This window comes from Erythrolamprus reginae, chromosome 2 (genome assembly GCF_031021105.1).
Source record: "Erythrolamprus reginae isolate rEryReg1 chromosome 2, rEryReg1.hap1, whole genome shotgun sequence".
In the NCBI taxonomy this organism is placed as follows: Eukaryota; Metazoa; Chordata; class Lepidosauria; order Squamata; family Dipsadidae; genus Erythrolamprus; species Erythrolamprus reginae.
Genome location: NC_091951.1, coordinates 247,971,720 through 247,992,557, shown reverse-complemented (window position 1 = coordinate 247,992,557; position 20,838 = coordinate 247,971,720). Strand labels below are relative to the sequence as shown.

The 20,838-nt window shown below is 42.0% G+C and overlaps 1 protein-coding gene across 4 annotated transcripts in view; it reads right to left on the bottom strand.

Moving 5' to 3' along the window:
- PALM2AKAP2 (PALM2 and AKAP2 fusion) overlaps nt 1–20,838 on the bottom strand; it is a 348,527-nt gene that overhangs the window by 287,007 nt on the left and 40,682 nt on the right. For all 4 annotated transcript variants that reach the window (XM_070742416.1, XM_070742413.1, XM_070742415.1 and 1 more), the window contains exon 2: nt 9,690–9,770. In XM_070742416.1, coding sequence (XP_070598517.1) covers nt 9,690–9,770 — 81 coding nt within the window. The remainder of the gene's footprint in view (nt 1–9,689; nt 9,771–20,838) is intronic.

Here is a 20,838-nt window from a genome sequence, read left to right as displayed (position 1 = left end):
TATGTTTCTTGAAACATTCTATTCTTGCTTTTATTATGATTTATCAGAGGTTTCAATTCAATACTGTCCTTTCTATATATCAACATTCCATTTGCTAAATTAACTTTTCTTGCCTGTACCTCTTTGTTTTGCAATACGTATGCATGTTGATCTTTTCCTTTAAGACATTTAGACCAGTAGTGGGATTCAAACTTTTTTTACTACTAGTTCTGTGGCCGTGGCTTGGTGGGCGTGGCAGGGGAAGGATACTGTAAAATCTCCATTCCTTCCCTACTCCAAGGGAAGGTTACTGCAAATCCTCATTTCCTCCCGATCAGCTGGGACTCGGGAGGCAAAGAATAGATGGAGGTGGGGCCAGTCAGAAGTAGTATTTACCGCTTCTACGAACTACTCAAAATTTCCGCTACCGGTTTCCCAGAACTGGTTAGAACCTGCTGAAACCCACCTTTGATTTAGACTTATTATTTCTCTCTCTGTGTTGTACAGACTTTAGCTTTGTGAAGTATTCATTCTGTTTTGAAAGGCTCTATCTAATACATTGACAGGTTACATTTCTCCCTTTATCGCTTTAGTGAATTCTCCTAGTTAAATTGTTCAAATCATGTTGGTATACCTCCACTATAATGAACTCTGATGAGCTCCATTTACACTTTTCTAGTTTCTTGTATGTAGCACACTATTAGTCAACTGCTACATTGAAACCAGAGCAAATATACACCATTTAATTCAGCTTGCAAAAAAGTATGAGCAGTGTGCAGAAAATCCCTAAGCAAAAGACTAACAGGATGTGAAAATTTAAATCCATTTTCTGTCTCTTTTTCTCCCCCCCTTCTCCTTCCCTCAGTATATAATGGACTTTAAATTTTTGTCACTCTAAATGAGGAAAAGATGCTTGGATCTGCATAATCACACAGAAACAGATAAGGAGGTAACCCCTTCCATCTACTTTTGTGACCATCAAGGTTTGTACCATATTTATGTTTCTGCCTGAGGAGGACTTCAACTCCACTGGACCAAATCCTAACTCACAGTGTTATTGGAGGGACTGAAGGCCAATCAGGCCAGACAGAAATTTAGAAAAGATCAGTTTGGACAAGGTCTCAAAAAAAAAAAAAGTCCTGGTGGGACCTTGTGTCATCTGCTGGAATCCTGTCCTGCAACTGCTTCAACCAAAGCAGAAGGACCTATTGAAGAAAGCTGCGGCGTTAATGGCCCAGGCATCTGCCTGATGGGCCTTAACCAATAATTGATCCACCCTCTTTTCCTCAGGCCTAAGGACTTCCTCTGGAACCTCCATGACCAAGGGGGATGAAGCCAATGCCTCCATGGAGGCATCCACTGTGGGGACCTGAAGGACCTTGGATAATTCTGTTATAAATATGTTGGTTTGACCCGCTGGGATTGGGCCCTGGCCCAAGAAAGGTCCTTGCTACTGCACTATATCAACAAAGAATTTAGGGGCTGGAGTCTCTGCTGCCTCAACTGTTGGCTCCACAAAGAGCGGATCTGCAGGGTCAGCTGAACCTGAAGAAGCTGGGTCAGAATCCAGGCAAGTTGTATTTTTTGCTTTGAAGAGCAATGATCTAAAAAGCTGAGGGTGAAAGAAACCCACAAATGTGGGTTGTTCCGGCGTTTAGGCCTTCATCCTCAGTAAATCAAATTCTCTGAGACCCTCTTCTCCTGACAAGGAATCTTGATTGGATGAGGCCTGGAACAGGTTCTGCTTATTCCGCCCTTAAAGAAGGATGCCCCTGGCTCATGCACTCTGGGATGTTCAGACCCCGAAGAGCTCCTTTGTTGTAACCCCACTGCAATCCCTTGTTTAATGGCCTTGGAGATCAAAGCCTTCATGCTGGCCGGGATTAAAGGCTCAGATTGCTCATCAGAGTGAAGGTTGCCTCAGCCAAGGATGACCTCTGAGGTGGAGGTTGGTCCTAAGAAGACACTTGACCCCTAGAGGGTGGCACAGAGCTGAATAATAACTCACTGTTGCCAGGCAATGACAAAGGTTGCTCCTCCAAATCAGCAGTGGTCCAGGGCTCTCAGCAACTCTCAATTGTTGGGGAATTTGAGACCGGGATGACTGTTCCAACTGGCTGCCACTTGATCTCTTTGCTTTTGGGCTCGTGCAATAACCTTTTTGATAGCCTTGTGCCTTTGCTCTGCCTACTTTGCAGCAGCTTTTGAAGTCTTGTGTGATTTGCTGGATTGTGATTCAATATAAGTTGTCCTCCTTTTGGAAAATCTGGTCCTGGACGGACCTGCCCTGCTCCTGCTGTCTGAAGAGGAAAGGGTTGGGCTACCCTCCATGCTGGCTGAAGCTTCCTCTATGGTGTTTTGCCATTTTGAGGATCAAGCCACGTGGCCTGCCAAAGAGCCTTGCCTCATGGAGCACTAGGAGTGTTTTTAGCATTTAATTAGCTTGTCCGGAATGTGGACAGAGGCTAATAAATCTCCCATGGTTGAGGAGTTTCTGCTGCTTTTAAACTGGGCATGGCAGAGTGCTTGGGGCAGAGTTTCTCCCTCATGGAGAAAACAAAATGGTGTCCTACAATCTGTTGTGGCGCCTCTCTCCTCTTCCTGCCCCCAAATGTTAGCTGTGGAGCTAGGCTCATGTGCTAACTAATTGATAGTAATTAGCTTTCCGGAATATGTGCAGAGGCTTAACTGGACAACCGGGAGTTGTATTTGGCATTGGTTTTTGGTGTGGCTAAGTGGATTGGAAAGAACTCACCTCTCGGCAATGGTGGTGCGGCTCTCCTCTGCGTGCTGTTTATTCATGCATTCGATCTGCCCCATGAGCGCTGTGGAGCTAGGCTCGTGTGCATTACTTTGCCAGTGTTGCCAATCGATCAGGCCACTGGGCTGAGGAAATACCCAAGCATCAGTGGTTTGGAGGATTCACTTGTGAGTGCTGCCCTGTTAGGACTGTCAACTGACAGCCTAACCACCGCAAGATTGGCCATTGGTGGAGTCAAGCAAGTCCTTCATGCCATCAAGAATATCTGATTATACTGTGAGAAAAATGATTTTTGCTTTCTCTTTGTTTGGAGAAGTATCTAGGAAAGAGCTTTGAAAAACACATCTAGTCCAAGATAAGACTGAGTCTAAAAAGCAGAAAACGCAGGAGGAGGAGAAGGTGTGTCACCTCTTTTGCAGACTCAGTCCTATTGGATAATAGATGCTGGATGCTGTATCCACTAATAAGGAGAAAGAATCCAATACAATTTAAGGCTGATTAAACCAAGTGTCTAGATACCAGTCTTACATTGCATTGGATAGCTCCACATCCAGACTACTGTATGTACCCTACAGTACAATACAAAACATAATACAAAAAAGGACACTAAGGAACAGGAAAGCATGCAAAGAAGGATAGAGAAGGAAAGGGGCATGAAAGCCAAATTATACCAAGCATGGTTAAGGGAACTTGGTATGTTTAGTCTAAAGAGCCTTGGTAGATTTAGTCTAGAGGTAGCGGAATGGCTAGAATACAGTATTACAAGCTAATTCTGCCTGCTGCCAGCAGTTCAATTCTCACCAGCTCAAGAGGTTGACTCAGCCATCTGTCTTTCTGACGTTGTTAAAATGAAGATTGTTGGGGACAATATGCCGATCCTGCAAATCATTTAGAGAAGACTAAAGAGCACTGTGAAGTGGTATATAAGTCCGGGTGCTAGGTGCTATTGCTAAAGAAGAGAAGGCTGAAAGGAGATATGACATCAATCTTCCAATACATGAAGAGATGTCAAAAGGCAGATTTATGTTCTGTAGCATCCAAGGCTAAGATAAGAACCAGTGGGTAGAAACCTGAGAAAGCTTTACAGAGGGAAATCCAAACTTGAAGCAAGGGAGAATTTTCAACTGTGAGCACAAGGGTGATAATAGAAGGAATCCTGTTCTGGGCATGGGGGTTTATTGTTTATTTATTTATTTCTTCAATTTCTATGCCACCCAACTCCCTAGACATCTCGGTGGCTCACAGCAAAAATATAAAACATCAATAATAGTACAAAAACCTCTAAAACATTTAAAAAACAATTTACAATACAACAATTAAGCCCCTGCATACCATTTATGGCCGGATCTCGCTGGTTATCACCATCAGATCAATGGGCCTAGGCCTGTCGGAAAAGCCAGGTCTTTACTGCTTTCTGGAAGGCCAATATGGTGGGGGGTAGTCCAGATCTCAGGAGGTAACTAGTAGAGAGCCGGGGCAGCCACAGAGAAGGCCCTTCCCCCACGGATCCACCAGCCGATACTGTTTAGCTGATGAGACCTGGAGAAGACCAACTCTGTGGGCCCTTACCGGTCACTGGGAGCTATGTGGTAGAAGTTAGTCTTCTTAATTGTGAAATGATAGAAGACCAGGTCAAAGGCTCCATGATAGCATGAGCACAAAATTTTGGCTATACTATTAACATAGATGAATGGGAAAAAAATATGGACCGTTAATTACAAACTAACAATATCCACCTATAAAGAAAATATTTGCAAAATGTTTTACAGGTGGCATTTACCACCTGCTCGATTATCTAAAATGTATCCAAATATATCATCAAAATGTTGGAAATGTCAAAAGAAAATCGGAACATATTACCATACATGGTGGGCCTGTCCAATGGCCAAAAAACTTTGGAGTAAAATTAAACATTATTTAGAACAAATAACTATTTTACAAATTCCTCTGGAACCAGAATTATACATGCTTGGAATTATTAGGCAAAAAATATCAAAAGGGGATCGATATCTAATAATACATATAATCACAGCAGCCAGAATTGCCTTTGCGCAAACATGGACATCAAACGATGTCCCATCAACATTAAATTTAATAAAATTTATGAAATTGCAGAGATGAATAAAATGACAATGGAAATTCAACAAAAAGAGAACACAGAGTTTTACCAGACCTGGTACGATTGGGTCAACCAAAAATAAAAAAATACTTAAAATCTTAAACATCTATAACATAGTCAAATCTATTATTGTCAGCAATCTTGTTACTCCATTATTCTTTTTTTATATATATTAGATATAAGTGTGAAATTAACACTGTCAAGATTTTATATACTGTACTGTATATTAGATATAAGTGTGAAATTAACATTGTCAAGATTTTTGTAGATAATATAGAAAACAACAGTTAGAAAGCTATAGCAACAATGCCAACAAGTAGGTTGGCAAACTTATAAATCGTTGAGTGTTTAAGTTAGTTATACATTTGTATAGGTTATGTTTTGTTTTTGTTTTAGTTTCTGTCTATGTCCTTATTGTGAATTATTTTTGTTGTTTTGTATTTGTTTTTTATAATGTTAATAATTAATAAAGATATTTTTTAAAAAGAAGAAATTAGTCTCGAAGATAGTCTGACCCTAAGCCATGTAGGTAATGACCTACATTAAAGGTAATGACCAACACTTAAATTGCATCTGGAGACCAATCGGGAGCCAGTGCAGTTTGCAGAGGATTAGTGTAATGTGGGTGTATTTATGTGCACCCACAACAACTCGCGCAGCTGCATTTTGGACTAACTGTAGTGTCCGAACACTACAGTAGCTCCTACCATGTAGAACACATTGCAATAATCTAATAATCCAACAAGGGCATGAGTGACTATGAGAAGAGCCTCCTGATCCAAGTAGGGTCACAATTGGTACACTAGGAAAACCTGTGCAAAGGTCCCCCTAGCTATAGCTGTCAAATGTTGGTCTAATCTTAGCTGTGAGTCTAGGAGGACACTCAAATTGTGAACCTGTTCTGAAGCGGGCAATTTCTCCCCCTTCCCCTCCAGAACCAAGGATGGACAGTCAATATAGTTTTTCAGAGGCAAAACCCACAGCCACTTGGTCATATCAGGGTTAAGTCTGAGCCTGTTAACTCCCATCCAGACCCTGAAAGCCTCCACACACTGGCATATCATATCCACTACTTCACTGAACTGACGCGGGTGCAGATATATCGCTGGGTGTCATCAGCATATTGCTTATACCTCACCCCATGTTGTCGGTGATCTCACCCAGTGGTTTCATGTAGATGTTAAATAGGAGAGGAGAGAGGACCGAACCCTGGGGCACCCTGCAAAAGAGACGTCTGGGGGTCAATCTCAGTCCTCCTACCAATTAGGAATTAGAATTAGAAGATCACCAAAATCATTTCCAACCCTTTCATTGTATGAAATATAGCTTGATATTCCAATCCTATTATTGTATGAAATATTGCTTGAGACTTATTTAAAACATCAGCAAATATCAAAACCTCTTGGTAGGGCACACTGGGATAAATGGCAAAAAAAGAAGGGAGTAGGAATTGGAGGGTAGAAATGGACTAAAATAAAGACTTTGTCTTATTTATATATAGTAGCCATCTACTGTTATATCTATATTTCTAGAGTTCCTGGGAACAATGCTGAACAATCCCAGAGGCCTTTGGTTAAAGCAGCAAAATAGAGATAGGAAGAAGGGTACCAGGTGATACCTCTTCTATTCTGCACTCTGAAAGAAACATTTTGATGCATAGAGATGATGTACCCAGCATATAAATTTTATATATTATATCAGCATCCCCAGAAATCCAAAACCAGTTGAGGTATATGACTGTTTTAATTTTTAAAGGGAATAAATAGCTAATACATAGGACCATAAACATATAGGTACAAGTATTTCCACAGTGACTGTCAAACTTTTAGAATTTGAATTTGAAAGAAGAGTGATTAAATATGAGTAGTGGAGTGGCTCACTGCCAGCTTTCATAAACTAGTTTTGTAAACTTTTGCACTGTTTCAGAAACAACTCTATACACTCTAATTTAGTAGATATGGCAGAGAATTATGTACACTAATTTTTTGCTCCAATCTTATGTGCTGTAATTCCTTGCATTTCTTTTAGAAATTATACAACTTGAAGTCCAATACATCTGAAAGGTACCAGTGAGGGAATTCTATACCTTTCTCAAGTCACTTTCAAGAATTTCAAGGATTCCTAATCATCAGAGGTAGGATTATGGTGGATGAATTGGGTATTGGTCCAATCACTAACAGGCCAAGCACAACATGTTCCTGTACAGTTTATCACTAAACCTGACTGTTTGGGTCTTAAAAAAAGAAAGGGTTTTTGGAGTGTCTGTTTGGGTATGTACATAGTCTGCAAACTCCTTAAACACAATGTTCTTTTACTCAGGATCATGCTGACAACCACACTATCCTGGATGTAGATGCTTTAAATAGAGACAAGCTTCTATATGCTCAAAAGCACTGTAAAAATAAGCTTTGAATCTGTGCATAGCCTAATCTGTGTTAGTTAAGAGTTAAAAGAGTTTCCTGAAGTTTGTTCTGTCCTTGAATAAGAGCTTTGAAATGGCTAACTTGGAAAACAAATAAATAAACAAACAAATAAAATAGGGGACTGGAGGCTAAAACGCATGAAGAACGTTTGCAGAAACTGGGTATGGCTAGTTTAATGAAAAGAAGGACCAGGGGAGATATGAAAGCAGTCTTCCAGTATTTCAAGGGTTGCCACAAAGAAGGAGGAGTCAACCCATTCTCCAAGGCACCTGAGGGTAGAACAAGAAGCAATGGGTGGAAAGTAAACAAGGACAGAAGTAACTTAGAACTAAGAAGAAATTTTCTGACAATCAGAACAGTTGATCAGTGGAACAGCTTGTCTCCCGAAGTTGTGAATGCCCCAACACTGGAGGTTTTTAAGAAGATGTTGGATAACCATCAGTCTGAAGTAGTGTAGGGTTTCCTGCCTAAGCAGGGGGGTTGGACTAGAAGACCTCCAAGGTCCCTTCCAACTCTGTTAATATTATTATTAAAAGTATTTATAAATCTATTCTCTTTTGATTAAGGTCTACATCAACTTTCTCCAACCAAACTGTGGGATTGTAGAAATCAAATCCAACATATCTGGGGGTTAACAATTAGGGAAAGCTGTTCTTTAAACAAGCATTCAACACTGCTTTTCCTATTAAAAGGTGATCTCATCTTTTAAAAAGTCTAGCACTATGGTGACAAGAAGTTTTATTGGTGAAACACATGGCTTGTCTCAACCTCTGTGATCCTGCATAAGCAATATTACCCCAGTTGCTTGAAGAAATACCAATGCAAGTGGCAGAAGCAGCAACTGTGCTGGAAGGCCAGCACACCATTTTCTGAACTTCACAATCCCTCAGATAGAATGACATGAGCCGAAAGGGGAATTTAGTTGTTGCCCCCAAAATAAGACTGGGGGGTGGGGAGAAATACCATTCAAAGAAGGTATGTTTCCAAGAAAAAAAACTAGAAAATGCCCAGAAATTCCAAATGTTGTCTCAGCAGCCCTAGGCTGAAGTACAACAAGTGGCTGTTATTTCCAACAATTCCCAGCTGCTTTATTTTGACACCTGTCCCTCCTACAGACACAGATTGCATAAAAATACTCAGGTGAAAATTATCTGTATTACACAGCTTCACACTATGGGGGTAAGCTTATGCCCACTAACCCGGTTGTAGAATACTAGGCATCAATGGTACAAGTACTCCACTATATCTAGGTATACATGTAATGTAATCTATTAGATATCTCCCTCTGCTTCAACAGAAAAGCTCAGAAGTATTAGCGAAGGGTTTTCTGAAAATCTATTGTGCAGGCACTGAACCAGGCTAAAATATCCAGAATTTCAAACTGTCATATTAGGAACAATTTGTTTAGAAGAGGAAGATTGGTAGAATAAAAGGTGATAAGAAACATCTAAAACTGTCCCCAAATAGGCTCAGCCTAGCAGCCAGCTTTTTGGGAAGAGTCTTTGTTTTAAGCTGTCCTCTAGTTCTTTCTACATAAGGTACTCTAGCATAAACCTGAGGATGTCCTGCTTGAAAATCAGTTGCACTACCCTGGATCATGATCTTATTCAAGATGCATCTGACATTCAGCAGCATCCAAATCAGTAAATAAAACAAGTTACAACTATAGATAAATACTGTACATCCATTCACATCAGGGATGCAAAATCCCAGACAATCACTAGATGGCAGCAAAGAGACATAGAAAACTGCTGGTAGCCCAACATTCTGTAGCTCAGATATGGTAGTCCTGATTCATCTGTCCTATTATGTACCTATATACAATATTTCACAATATCAATATACAGTTCTTTGCATCTCTCAAATTTTTTACCTGGGAATCCCTTAATTTATAAATGCAGATTATGTCCAGTCTTCACTGTATGGACTGCATATACCCCTTGAATAGCTCTACAGTTTTAGGCACACACCTGCACACATACACATCCCATTACACAACCATAAAGAGCAAGTGCTACCATAATTAAGCACACAAAAGCAGCCTCCGTGGTTGCATAGCTGGGGAAAGAAACCATTTAAGCAATGCAGCGAACACACCCAAATCCAAAGCCGTTCCAATTCAAGGGCTACGTTGTGAATTGCTAAACTGGTAGCCAAATTCTGGTGCCTGCTGTACATGCCCTCCCCCTTCCTCAGCTGTTGTGCTCCATCCTTTTCAATAACATGGTATTTTAACAGAGAATCGCACACAGAAGAGAGACCCGGTGAGGATTTGATTAGCTGAAGCAGACAGACTCTGGCAACGCAGGCTGCTTCATGTCAGAACAGGTTCTTCCCAGCTGCCCAAACGTGTGATTTGCATGCCTAAAAAACACACAGCCCTGGTCAATCCAGGACCAGCCCTTACCTTGAAATGCTGCAGCTGAAGAATCTGGTCCTCGAGCTGTTGTCTCTTCCCTTCTATTTCCGTCTGCCTTTTCCTTTTTTCCTGAGCAAAGACAAAAACCAACGGAGGAGAAATTGTCAGTAGAGAAGGGAAGGTTTTCAAATGTGTGTGTTTTTTTTCCACCACAGGAGTGGATGTGAAAGCCAAGCCCTTCGGTTAGAGGAGCCACCTGATCCACCCGTGCCAGCTTGTCACCTACCTCACACAAACAGCATCCTCACAAAAATAGCATGTCAGCTAAGGACTAATGTCTTGTTCACTCAGGAGGAGAAAGATGGGTCTTCTCAAGTTCAGCTATGGGAATGGCAACGAAGAGCAGAGTCCCCGGGGGAAGAGGGGGGAGAGACACAGCAGGCACAAAGCTTAACAACCGAGTTAAAGGCACAAATCCTAACCCTTGTGCCTTGTTTCTCCTACAAAATGTAACATACATGCAGAGCAAAGAAGGGCTAGGAATAGTGTAGTGATACATATGAGATAAAATCAGGGTAAGGGCAAGATTTACAAACAAGGCATTCTATCCCTGGAACAATTATTATCTCGGTTTGACTAATTTGGGAACAATACGGTTTGGCTTTCCATAATGCCAGTATCTTCAGCATCGCCTTTATTCATCTATTTTCTTCTTTAATTCTCCTTCAATCTATACCTAAATGCAACACAAACATTCCCCAACAGCTTATTTTTCCTGCCATGATCCCACAGTGTGGTCTGGGCTCCCTGCCCACGTGCAAGACATATTTCAGTCTTTCTTAGAGAGCCTTACACTCAGTCGTAAGATAGAGTTTTCCTCTTTTAGTCAACAGTATCTGGTGGTAACAAGATGGGTAACATCTGTTGTATTTTATTACTCATTATGTTGAAGGCCAAATTGGATGCAAAGCCAAGGATGGTATCAGCAGTGCTTATTGTGCTCGTGGGTACATTTTAACAGAATAACAGAGTTGGAAGGGACCTCGGAGGTCTTCTAGTCAACCCCTCTCAGATAGGAAACCCTATACAATTTATTTTTTGTTATAATAATAACAGAGTTGGAAGGGACCTTGGAGGTCTTCTAGTCCAACCCCCTGCTTAGGCAGGAAACCCTACACTACTTTAGACAGATGGTTGTCCAACATCTTCTTAAAAACCTCCAGTGTTGGGGCATTCACAACTTCTGGAGGAAAGCTGTTCCACTGATCAACTGTTCTGACTGCCAGGAAAACTCTCCTTAGTTCTAAGATACTTGTCTCCTTGTTTAGTTTTCACACATTGCTTCTTGTTCTATCCTGCTCTGGAGAATAGCTTCACTCCTTCTTCTTTGTGGCAACCCCTGAGATATTGGAACAGTGTTATCATGTCCCCCGGGTTCTTCTTTTCATTAAACTAGCCATGCCCAGTTCCTGTAACCATTCTTCATATGTTTTAGCCTCCAGTCCCCTAATCATCTTTGTTTCCCTCCTCTGCACTTTTTCTAGAGTCTCAATATTCTTTTTGCATCGTGGTGACCAAAACTGAATGCAGTATTCCAGATCAGTGTTCTCTCTAATTTTTTTTTGGGGTGGGCGGAAAAGTATAGTGTCTGAGCGGCAGTCCCTTCGGAACTGGGCGGCACAGAAATATTAATATTAATTAAATAAATATTAATTAAATAAATAAACAAACAAACAAACAAACAAAAACCCCACCCTGTTTTGCCTCAGAGAATTTCAAAATAAAATACTGTACTGTGTGTCTATAACAGTGAGCTCATAATAGGGCAACTCTATCAATATGAAAATGCCACTTAAATAGTTGAGCTAGTTTCAAACTAGATTTTGATTTTCTTTCTCTCTTCCTTACTCCCATTCTTTTTCTTTTTCTTTTCCTTCCTCTCTTTTTTCTATCTGTTTCTCTCTCTTCCTCTCTTCCTCTCTCTCTCCTTCCCTCTCACTCTTTCCCTCTCGGCTTCTGGGCAGGTTTGAAAAACTCTGAGTTGATGATGATTTTTAAGTGAGCGATTGCTCACTGCTCAGCTTAGAGGGAACTATGTTCCAGATGTGGCCTTACCAAGGCCTTATAATGTGGTATTAACACTTTGTGTGATCTTGATTCTATCCCTCTGTTAATGCAGCCTAGAACTGTGTTGGCTTATTTGGCAGCTGCTGTTCACTGCTGGCTCATATTTAAATGGTTGTCCATTTTTGGCAGCTGCTGCCTACGTAAAGAAAAGTAGAAGTGGGAAACCCTAAGTTAAGTGCTGCCTGTGGCTCAGTTCCCTTTGTGATTTTGATTTACATGGAGTTTTTAAAAAAAATATTTTCATTCAGTGTGGATTATAAGAGAAGGGGGTGGCTGAGGAAGAGAAAGAACAGAGGACAGCCCAATCCATCCCATTCCAGCTGCAGCAATGTGACTGATGGGTATTTCTTCCAGTGGGTAATGGCATGCAGAAGAGGGAGGACTGCCAAGCTAGAAGAATCAACCAATCGTGCACAATCAGGACAGCATCATTGGCAATACATCAGAACTTGCATGGGGGAAGGGATTGGCAATGGGGACAGCAGATTTCATACTGACATAGTGTTCTGCTGACTGCCCCTATTCCAGGTCTGCAAGCATAATGACAGGGTTAGCAGGACTAGATAAAGGGACAATATTCCAAATGGTTGTGCCAAGTGATATATCAGTATAAGTGAATTAATCACTTTCAATTTAATTTATCTTAGTAGGAGGGAGGAAAGTGGGGGGTGGGGGTGGGAGAGGACTTAAAACTGATGTGGTAGTATGAGCTACTCAAGGACCATCTTTCCAGCTATATCTACACCACCCACCAGAGCAGAGAGGCAAGATAAGATATAGTTCCCTTCTCTTAAGGAGGCCCTCCTATTGGGACCGAGAAGAAGGGCCTTCTCTGTGGTGGCTCCTTTTCTGTGGAACATAATTGCTGCAGAGATAAGACTGGCCTCCCCCTTTATATTATTTCAAAAGCCCCTGAAGATATGGCTTTGCCAATGGTTCTGGGGAGCAGAACCTAAGTAATTGTTGTTGCCAGATTTTACCAATTTTTCGCTTTTGTCCATGTGCAGAAGCCGAACCTCACATGGGTGCACACATCCTGCGCCGGTCTCTAGGAGCGCACCAGGAGCCCTGGAGACAAGGAACTGTTGCCTGATTCCCACCCCATTCTGGGGCCAGCCAGAGGTGGGTTTTGCTGGTGCTCAAAATTCAGCCACATTATACTACCGTGTTTCCCCGAAAATAAGACACTATCTTATATTAATTTTTGCTCCAAAAGTTGTGCTATGTCTTATTTTCGGGGGGTGCCTTATATTTCTCAAATAAGACAAATTCACAGGCAGAAAATCTGACACCCCCAAAGAAAGTGTACCATATGGTACACTGATTACGGTACGGTACCTGTCAGTACCCACACACACAACGACGGCACTTATATGGTACAACAGTATACTCCCGCTATTGCAGCTTCCGGCCACCAGAGGAACTACAGTCTACACACTGTAGTGGAGACTGTAATGGCAGTGAGACAGCAGCAGACTGTGTCTGCTATACTGGACGGTACAAAGCGATGGAAGGGGCCAGCAGGGGATGCCACATTATTATGGTACCGCTATGAACAGCTTTGAATGGTACCGTATGTTTTTCCACCGTACCGTATGTAAACTTGACTACGCCTTATTTTCGGGGGGTGCCTTATATTAGCAAATTTTGCAAAACTTCTGACATGCCTTACTTTCGGGGTACGTCTTATTTTCAGGGAAACAGGGTATAAGTTCCAAGTCTTTATGTGCCTGTTTTCTGATTTTGCCTACCTTAAAGAGATCACAGCAGGAGTGAAATTCAAAAATTTCCCTACCGGTTCTGTGGGCATAGCTTGGTGGGTGTGGCAGAGGAAGGATACCACAAAATCTCCATTCCCACCTTACTCTGGGGCCAGACAGAGGCAGTATTTACTGGTTCTCCAACCTATTCAAAATTTCCACTATCGGTTTCCCCAGAACCTGCTGGATTTCATCCCTGGCTCACAGTTGTGGACAAGGTGTTCAGAGTGTGAACCCCAACCTGATGAGGTATGATTCATTGAGGATGGACATGGCAGCAGTAAATTGCATAAATGTGTTTTCTAATTCTGCCCACTGCCAGCAGTTCGATCAGGACCAGCTCAAGGTTGACTCAGCCTCCCATTCCTCTGAGGTCATTAAAATGAAAACCCAGATTGTTGGGGGCAACATGCGGACTTCCTTTAAACAATTTAAAGCACTGTAAACCGTCACATAAGTCGAAGTGCTGCCATTGCTATTAAATCAGTGGTTCTTAACCTTGTTTGAGGTACCGAACCCACCAGTTTCATATGCACATTCACCAAACCCTTCTTTAGTGATAAATCAAATATGAATTTTTTCCAAATTCAAAACATAGGTATATGTTTTTTACTGGTACACAAAATGAACCATGCATGAACATCACCTTGATCAAAGAGCAAAACCAATACAGTGCATGAATTCACAACAAATTACATACCTGCGTGTCATCACGAATTTACATAATTAGTCGGGTGTGTCTTGACCTCCGTGGCGGAGGCCCCGCCGAAACCCTGAGACCAACTCACCAAACCCCTAGGGTTCGATAGAACCCCAGTTAAGAACCACTGTATTACATGGAATGAAATGGGAGCAAGTACTTATCAACAGTTGCACATTCTTAGTTATGTTATTTAGCTCTGTTTTGGAGAATATCTTTAACTGTTTTGCAGAGCATTATTATTTAATTCTGCTATAGTTACTATCTTCTAATTTCTAGGTCTTGTGAACACACCTACAAAATGAGTTGGTCATGAAATTCATGTGATATTATGTGTGCCAAAAATGGAAAAAAGACTATTGTGTAGGAATACCTTCCCTCTGACATTATTTCTTGTGTGAAATTTAACCTTTTCATTACTGGCTTTCTTCCTGTAAGTAGACTTTTCTCTTTACTTTTATTGTTGTTGTCTTGTATGGTTTTTTTTTTACACATATTATCTGTACAGTGGTTCATATTTTAACTGCTGATTATAGACTCCTTAAAGATTTGTAATAATGGGAAGTGGTATACAAAGATATTAAATCGCTCTCGTGACATCCACAACAACAGAAACAGCAACGTCTTCTTCCAAAACGTCAGTCAATTCCTTGGCTCCCCACATAGTTTTGAGCTGGCTGCAAGAAACTCCCTTCACTTGGTAGTGAAAGAAAAGGAACCATCTGTTCCTATTGCCAGATTTCAGTTTACTGCCATTCTGAGAGATATTATATTTCCTTTTCTCATATGATAGTTAGCAAGATTAAGCAATCTCCTGTCACTAAAGCTGCATTTACATTCAGGTTCGATTGCTATTAGTGTCATGGATATGTGGGAATAAGACTATGGTATTTTTCAGTGTACAGTGATCCCCCGATTATCGCGAGGGTTCCGTTCCAAGACCCCTCGCGATAATCGATAACTCGCGATGTAGCGGCACGGAAGTAAAAACACCATCTGCGCATGCGCGCCCCTTTTTCCATGGCCGCACATGCGCAGATGGTGGAGTTTGCGTGTGGGCGGCGGGGAAGACCCTTCGGCCGCCCAACAGCTGATCTGCTCCGCAGCGCGGCAGCAGCGAGGAGCCGAAGATGGGGTTTCCCCGTTGCCCAGGCAATGGGGAAACCCCATCTTCGGCTCCTCGCTGCTGCCGCGCTGCGGAGCAGATCAGCTGTTGGGCGGCCGAAGGAACCTTCCCTGGGTCTTCCTGCCGCCCAGGCAAAGGGGAAACCCCAAGATCGCTTGCCGCTTGCCCGTCACCCGCTCGCCCGGCTGCTCGCTTGCCGCTTGCCACTTGCCCGTCACCCGCCCGCCCGGCTGCTCGCTTGCCGCTCGAGAGCAAGAGGGGGAGAGATAGAGAAAGAGAGAGAAGGAAAGAAAGAGATGAGAGAGGGAGGAAGAGAGTGTGAGAGAGGAAGAAGCAAGATAGAGAAAGAGAGAGAGAAAGAAAGATGAGAAAGGAAGGGAGTGACGTCATCGGGTGGAAAAATAGCGATATAGCGATTCGCAATGATCGGGATCGCGAAACTCGGGGGATCACTGTATAAGATACACCTTTTTCCTCCCTAAAAGAGGCTGAAAATTTGGATGTGTCTTATACTCTGAATGTAGCTTTCCCCTCCCCCCCAACCCTAACTAGCTGCTAACGATCTTCCCAGCTTTTACCTTGCAGGCTCTTTCATTGTTTCTCTCTGCAAAGAATGTTTTCCAAGCCCTAAGTCTTTGCAGGATTTCCCCCCCACCCATTATTCTAACTTGCTTTGAGCAAGTTTCTTTCCAGTCCTAACCCAGTGCTAACTATGTTCCCAGCTTTTACCGGCTTGCAAGCTCTTTCATTGTTACTTTCTGCAAAGAATGTTCTCCAACCCTGTCTTTGATTTTTTTAAATTCTCTATTTGCTCCAAATGTTCTTGTCCATCTCTAACCAGGTGCTAACAATGACCCCAGCTTTTACCGGCTTGCAAGCTCTTTCATTGTTACCCTCTGCCAAGAATGTATTCCATACCCTGTCTTTGTAGGGGTTTTTTTCATTGCTTTACTTGCTCCAGATACAGTATTTCTTTCCACCCCTAACCAGGTGCTATGAATGTACCCAAGCTCTTTCATTGCTACTCTTTGTGAATAATGTTTTCCAAACCCTGTCTTTGATTTTTTTAAGTCTTTGCAGGGTTTTTTTTCATTACTCTAACTTGGTCTGTGTAAGTTTCTTTACAGCCCTAACTGGGCGCTAATGATGTTCCCAACTCTTACCAGCTTGCAAGCTCTTTCATTGTTACTCTCTCAGAATAAACCAGGGGTGTTTTTTTAGTGTTTTTTCTTAAATTATTAGATTTGTTGTACATTGTTTTATTATTGCTGTGAGCCGCCCCAAGTCTATGGAGAGGGGCGGCATACAAATCAAATAAATAAACAAACAAACAAACAAACAAATAAATAAAATAATGTGCTGAAGCTGACCAGACTACGGACTCTAGCCAGATGAATACATAGTAAGCAGATTCTTTTCCCTATTTTTCTCCCCCCAAACTAAGGTGCGTCTTATATTCCAGTGCGTCTTATACTCTGAAAAATACAGTAATATTGCAGCATTGGATCAGATATACTGTATAGTATGTTTCCCAAAATCCCAGCATCATGGTGAGATTTATTATTCATATTCCAATGGATACACATAAGCCCATAGTACTTTTATTGGATAGCAGATAGCATTATTGGATAGCAGATAGCATTGGATAGCAGATAGCAGATAACATAGTATTTTTATTGGATAGCAGATAGCATTATATAGTTGTAAATGTGTGTCATGTATATGGCATTTTGTAAATGTAGAATGAATGCATGATGAGAGAGACACTACAGAGTAGTTAGTCCTCAACTTGCAACAGGTCATAGTGATCATTCAAAATTACATCAGCACTGAAAAAAAAATCTTATGACCATTTTTCCCACTGCTGCAGCATTCCCATGGTCACATGATCAAAATTCAGATGCTTGGCAACTGACTCGCATTTATGATGGTTGCAGTGTCCTGGGATGATTAGATTTTGTGACCTTTCGACAAGCAAAATGAATGGGGAAGCCAGATTCACTTAATGACCATGTTATAACTTAGGAGCTGCAGTGATTCGCTTAACAAGTGTGGCAAGGTAGGTTGTAAAAGGGGGCAAACTCACTTAAATGTTTCACTTAGCCACATAAATCTTGGGCTCATTTGTGGTCGCAACTTGAGGACTACCTGTGCTTTAATGTTTGCAAGAAAGTATTCTTCAGGCTGGTGCTTGCATGAAAGTTTTTTTTTTTTAAAGGCTTGTTTTGAAAATAATTTACTGATTGAAATGCTTGACTTAATTCAGTCTACAGTACTTACAGCCAAGAATGTTCTCTTCCACTGTGGAGACAGAACAAGTACCTGACTCATAAGTCAGAACAGAAAAAGAGAAATGAACAAAGAGAATAAGGAAGAGACGCAAATCCCGAGGATATCAATCTAACCAATAGGAAACATGTCACATAGGAAACAGCAAACTTTTTTAGCTAAAGAAAAGTGTTCTAAGTACAGTAATACCTCGTCTTACAAACTTAATTGGTTCCAGGAGGAGGTTCGTACGGTGAAAAGTTCATAAGATGAAACAATGTTTCCCATAGGAATCAATGGAAAAGCCAATAATGCATGCAAGCCCATTAGGAAAATCCAAAACATTAAGGCTTTTTTAAAAAAAAGCTGCTGGCAGAAGAAGCTGAGGCAAAGGAGTGGGGGGAGTGACAGCGAGAGGTGGCAAGAAGTGGCAGTCCCAACGAAGCAAGGCGAAAAGAGCCTCTCTTGAGCTCCATGGGTCTTTCCCTCCTGTTTTTGCCCACCCCGTTCTGCTCATTTTCCCCACTCCTTTTTCCTCTCTTGAGCTCCATGAGTCCCTCCAGTTTTTGCCCACCCCATTCTGCTCATTTTCCCCACACCTTTTTCCTCTTTTAAGCTCCATGGGTCCCTCCTGTTTTTGCCCACCCCATTCTGCTCATTTTCCCCACACTTTTCTCCTCTTTTAAGCTCCATGGGTCCCTCCCATTTTTGCCCACCCCGTTCTGCTCATTTTGCCCACCCCGTATTGCTCATTTTCCCCACACCTTTCTCCTCTTTTAAGCTCCATGGGTCCCTCCCGTTTTTGCCCACCCCGTTCTGCTCATTTTGCCCACCCCGTCCTGCTCATTTCCCCCACACCTTTCTCCTCTCTTGAGCTCCATGAGTCCCTCCCGTTTTTGCCCACCCTCTCCTGCTCATTTCCCCCACACCTTTCTCCACTCTTGAGCCCCATGGGTCCCTCCCGTTTTTGCCCACCCCATTCTGCTCATTTTGCCCACCCCATCCTGCTCATTTTCCCCACACTTTTTTCCTCTCTTGAGCTCCATGGGTCCCTCCCATTTTTGCCTATCCTGTCCTGCTCATTTTCCCCACACCTTTCTCCTCTCTTGAGCTCCATGGGTCCCTCCCGTTTTTGCCCACACTGTCCTGCTCATTTCCCCACACCTTTCTCCTCTCTTGAGCTCCATGGGTCCCTCCCATTTTTTCCCACCCTGTCCTGCTCATTTTCCCCACACCTTTCTCCTCTCTTGAGCTCCATGGGTCCCTCCTGTTTTTGCCCACCCTGTCCTGCTCATTTTCCCCACACCTTTCTCCTCTCTTGAGCTCCATGGGTCCCTCCTGTTTTTGCCCACCCTGTCCTGCTCATTTTCCCCACACCTTTCTCCTCTCTTGAGCTCCATGAGTCTTTTCTTCCCGTTTTTCCCCACCCCACTCTGCACATCTCCCCCACACCTTTCTCCTTCCTTGAGCTCCATGAGTCTTTTCTTCCCGTTTTTTCCCACCCCACTCTCCTCATCTCCCCCACACCTTTCTCCTCCCTTGAGCTCCATGAGTCTTTTCTTCCTGTTTTTGTCCCTCCTACTCTGCCCGTTTTTTCGATCCTGGGATTCCCCTCCTGGGATTTCCCTACAGCATCGCGTTTTTGCAGAAGTCAGGAGGTGGGGTTTCCCATGGAGGGGAGCCTCAGGGGATCCCAGGATCGAAAAAACTGGCGCTTGGCTTGCAACAAAAGTCTGGAGGCGGGGCATCCCAGCAGCGGCGGCAGGTTCTTAAGGTGAAAAAAGTTAGTAAGAAGAGGCAAAAAAATTCCGAACCCTGGGTTCGTATCTCGAAAAGTTCGTATGACGAGGGGTTCGTATCACGAGGTATCACTGTACTGAGTCTCTGCCAATTATGTCTACACCTATTGCCCCCAGTGGTCAGCTTATACGGTAGATATAGAAATTAATGCACGACAAGTTGATTTCTATTTTATTTTTCTCTTCCAGATGCTGCATTAGCCTGTAGCATTGTTATATTACCAAAACAACAGTTTACATTAAGGACTGTGGTTTTGTTTGTCATAATAGTTTAAACTAGAATTGGGCAAAAGACAGATATTATCTGCTATATTCCAAACTTAGCAACAATTCCCTCCTTAAAATATTGCTGAAAAAGAAAGCGGATTTGGGAACTCGTCCCCTCTTCTTTAATTTGCAATGCATGTTTACTGTACTGATGGTCACCATTAAAAATCTCTTACAAAAACAAACTAGATGCTATAAGCCTGAAGAGTGTTTACTCTCATTTTTCACCTATATGACATCCTGTGGCAACTATAGTTTCTTAAGAGCAATGAAGATATATTTAGCCATATATTATATGGTTTATTTTATATTTTTGTTTATGTATCTTTAAAAAAAAAACACTGTTCATTTTATACTTTTAGTTTTTAAAATCATGGCTCGTATTTTACCCTCCTTATGCTGGTCTATGACTATAATAACGTTTTGATTGATAGAGCAAGAAAAAAATAAAAAATGCTATTAACAGAATTCATAACACTATATGGTATATTACTACATCATATCTTGATTAGGGATGTCAGTGCCAAGAAAAGCCTCTTTGTTATAATAAGAATGAGCTTTCAAAGATAACATGTATGGATGGTGGGTTGGCAACAAAGAAGATGCTTAGTTAGTCAAGTTCTGATCCAGGTTTAATCATCTCTCCCATTCTGAAATTGGCCTAAAAATCAATAGGCAATCACTTGGCTTCCTACATCTACGGTAACTCTAAAAGAAGTTTAGCTGTATAAACAGAGTCAGTTCCATTATGTTTACTTTGCCAATCAGTTGTGAAATTGGAAGGAATATGACAAACTGATCTCACTTCATGGCTGAACGCTACAGATAACCTGTAATCAAGACCGGCTTACATTCCTCGTTCCCTGGAATACGACATCCATCACACTGCTAAAATCTGTTCAGAAGCCATTTGTAGGACTATCTTTGCAATACAATTTGGAAGGAGATCTGGGCACACCTACAAGTCGCTGCCACCAATATACAGTGATACCTCGTCTTACAAATGCCTCATCATACAAACTTTTCAAGATACAAACCTGGGGTTTAAGATTTTTTTGCCTCTTCTTACAAACTATTTTCATCTTACAAACCCATCACCGCTGCTGGGATGCCCTGCCTCCGGACTTCTATTGCCAGCGAAGCGCCCGTT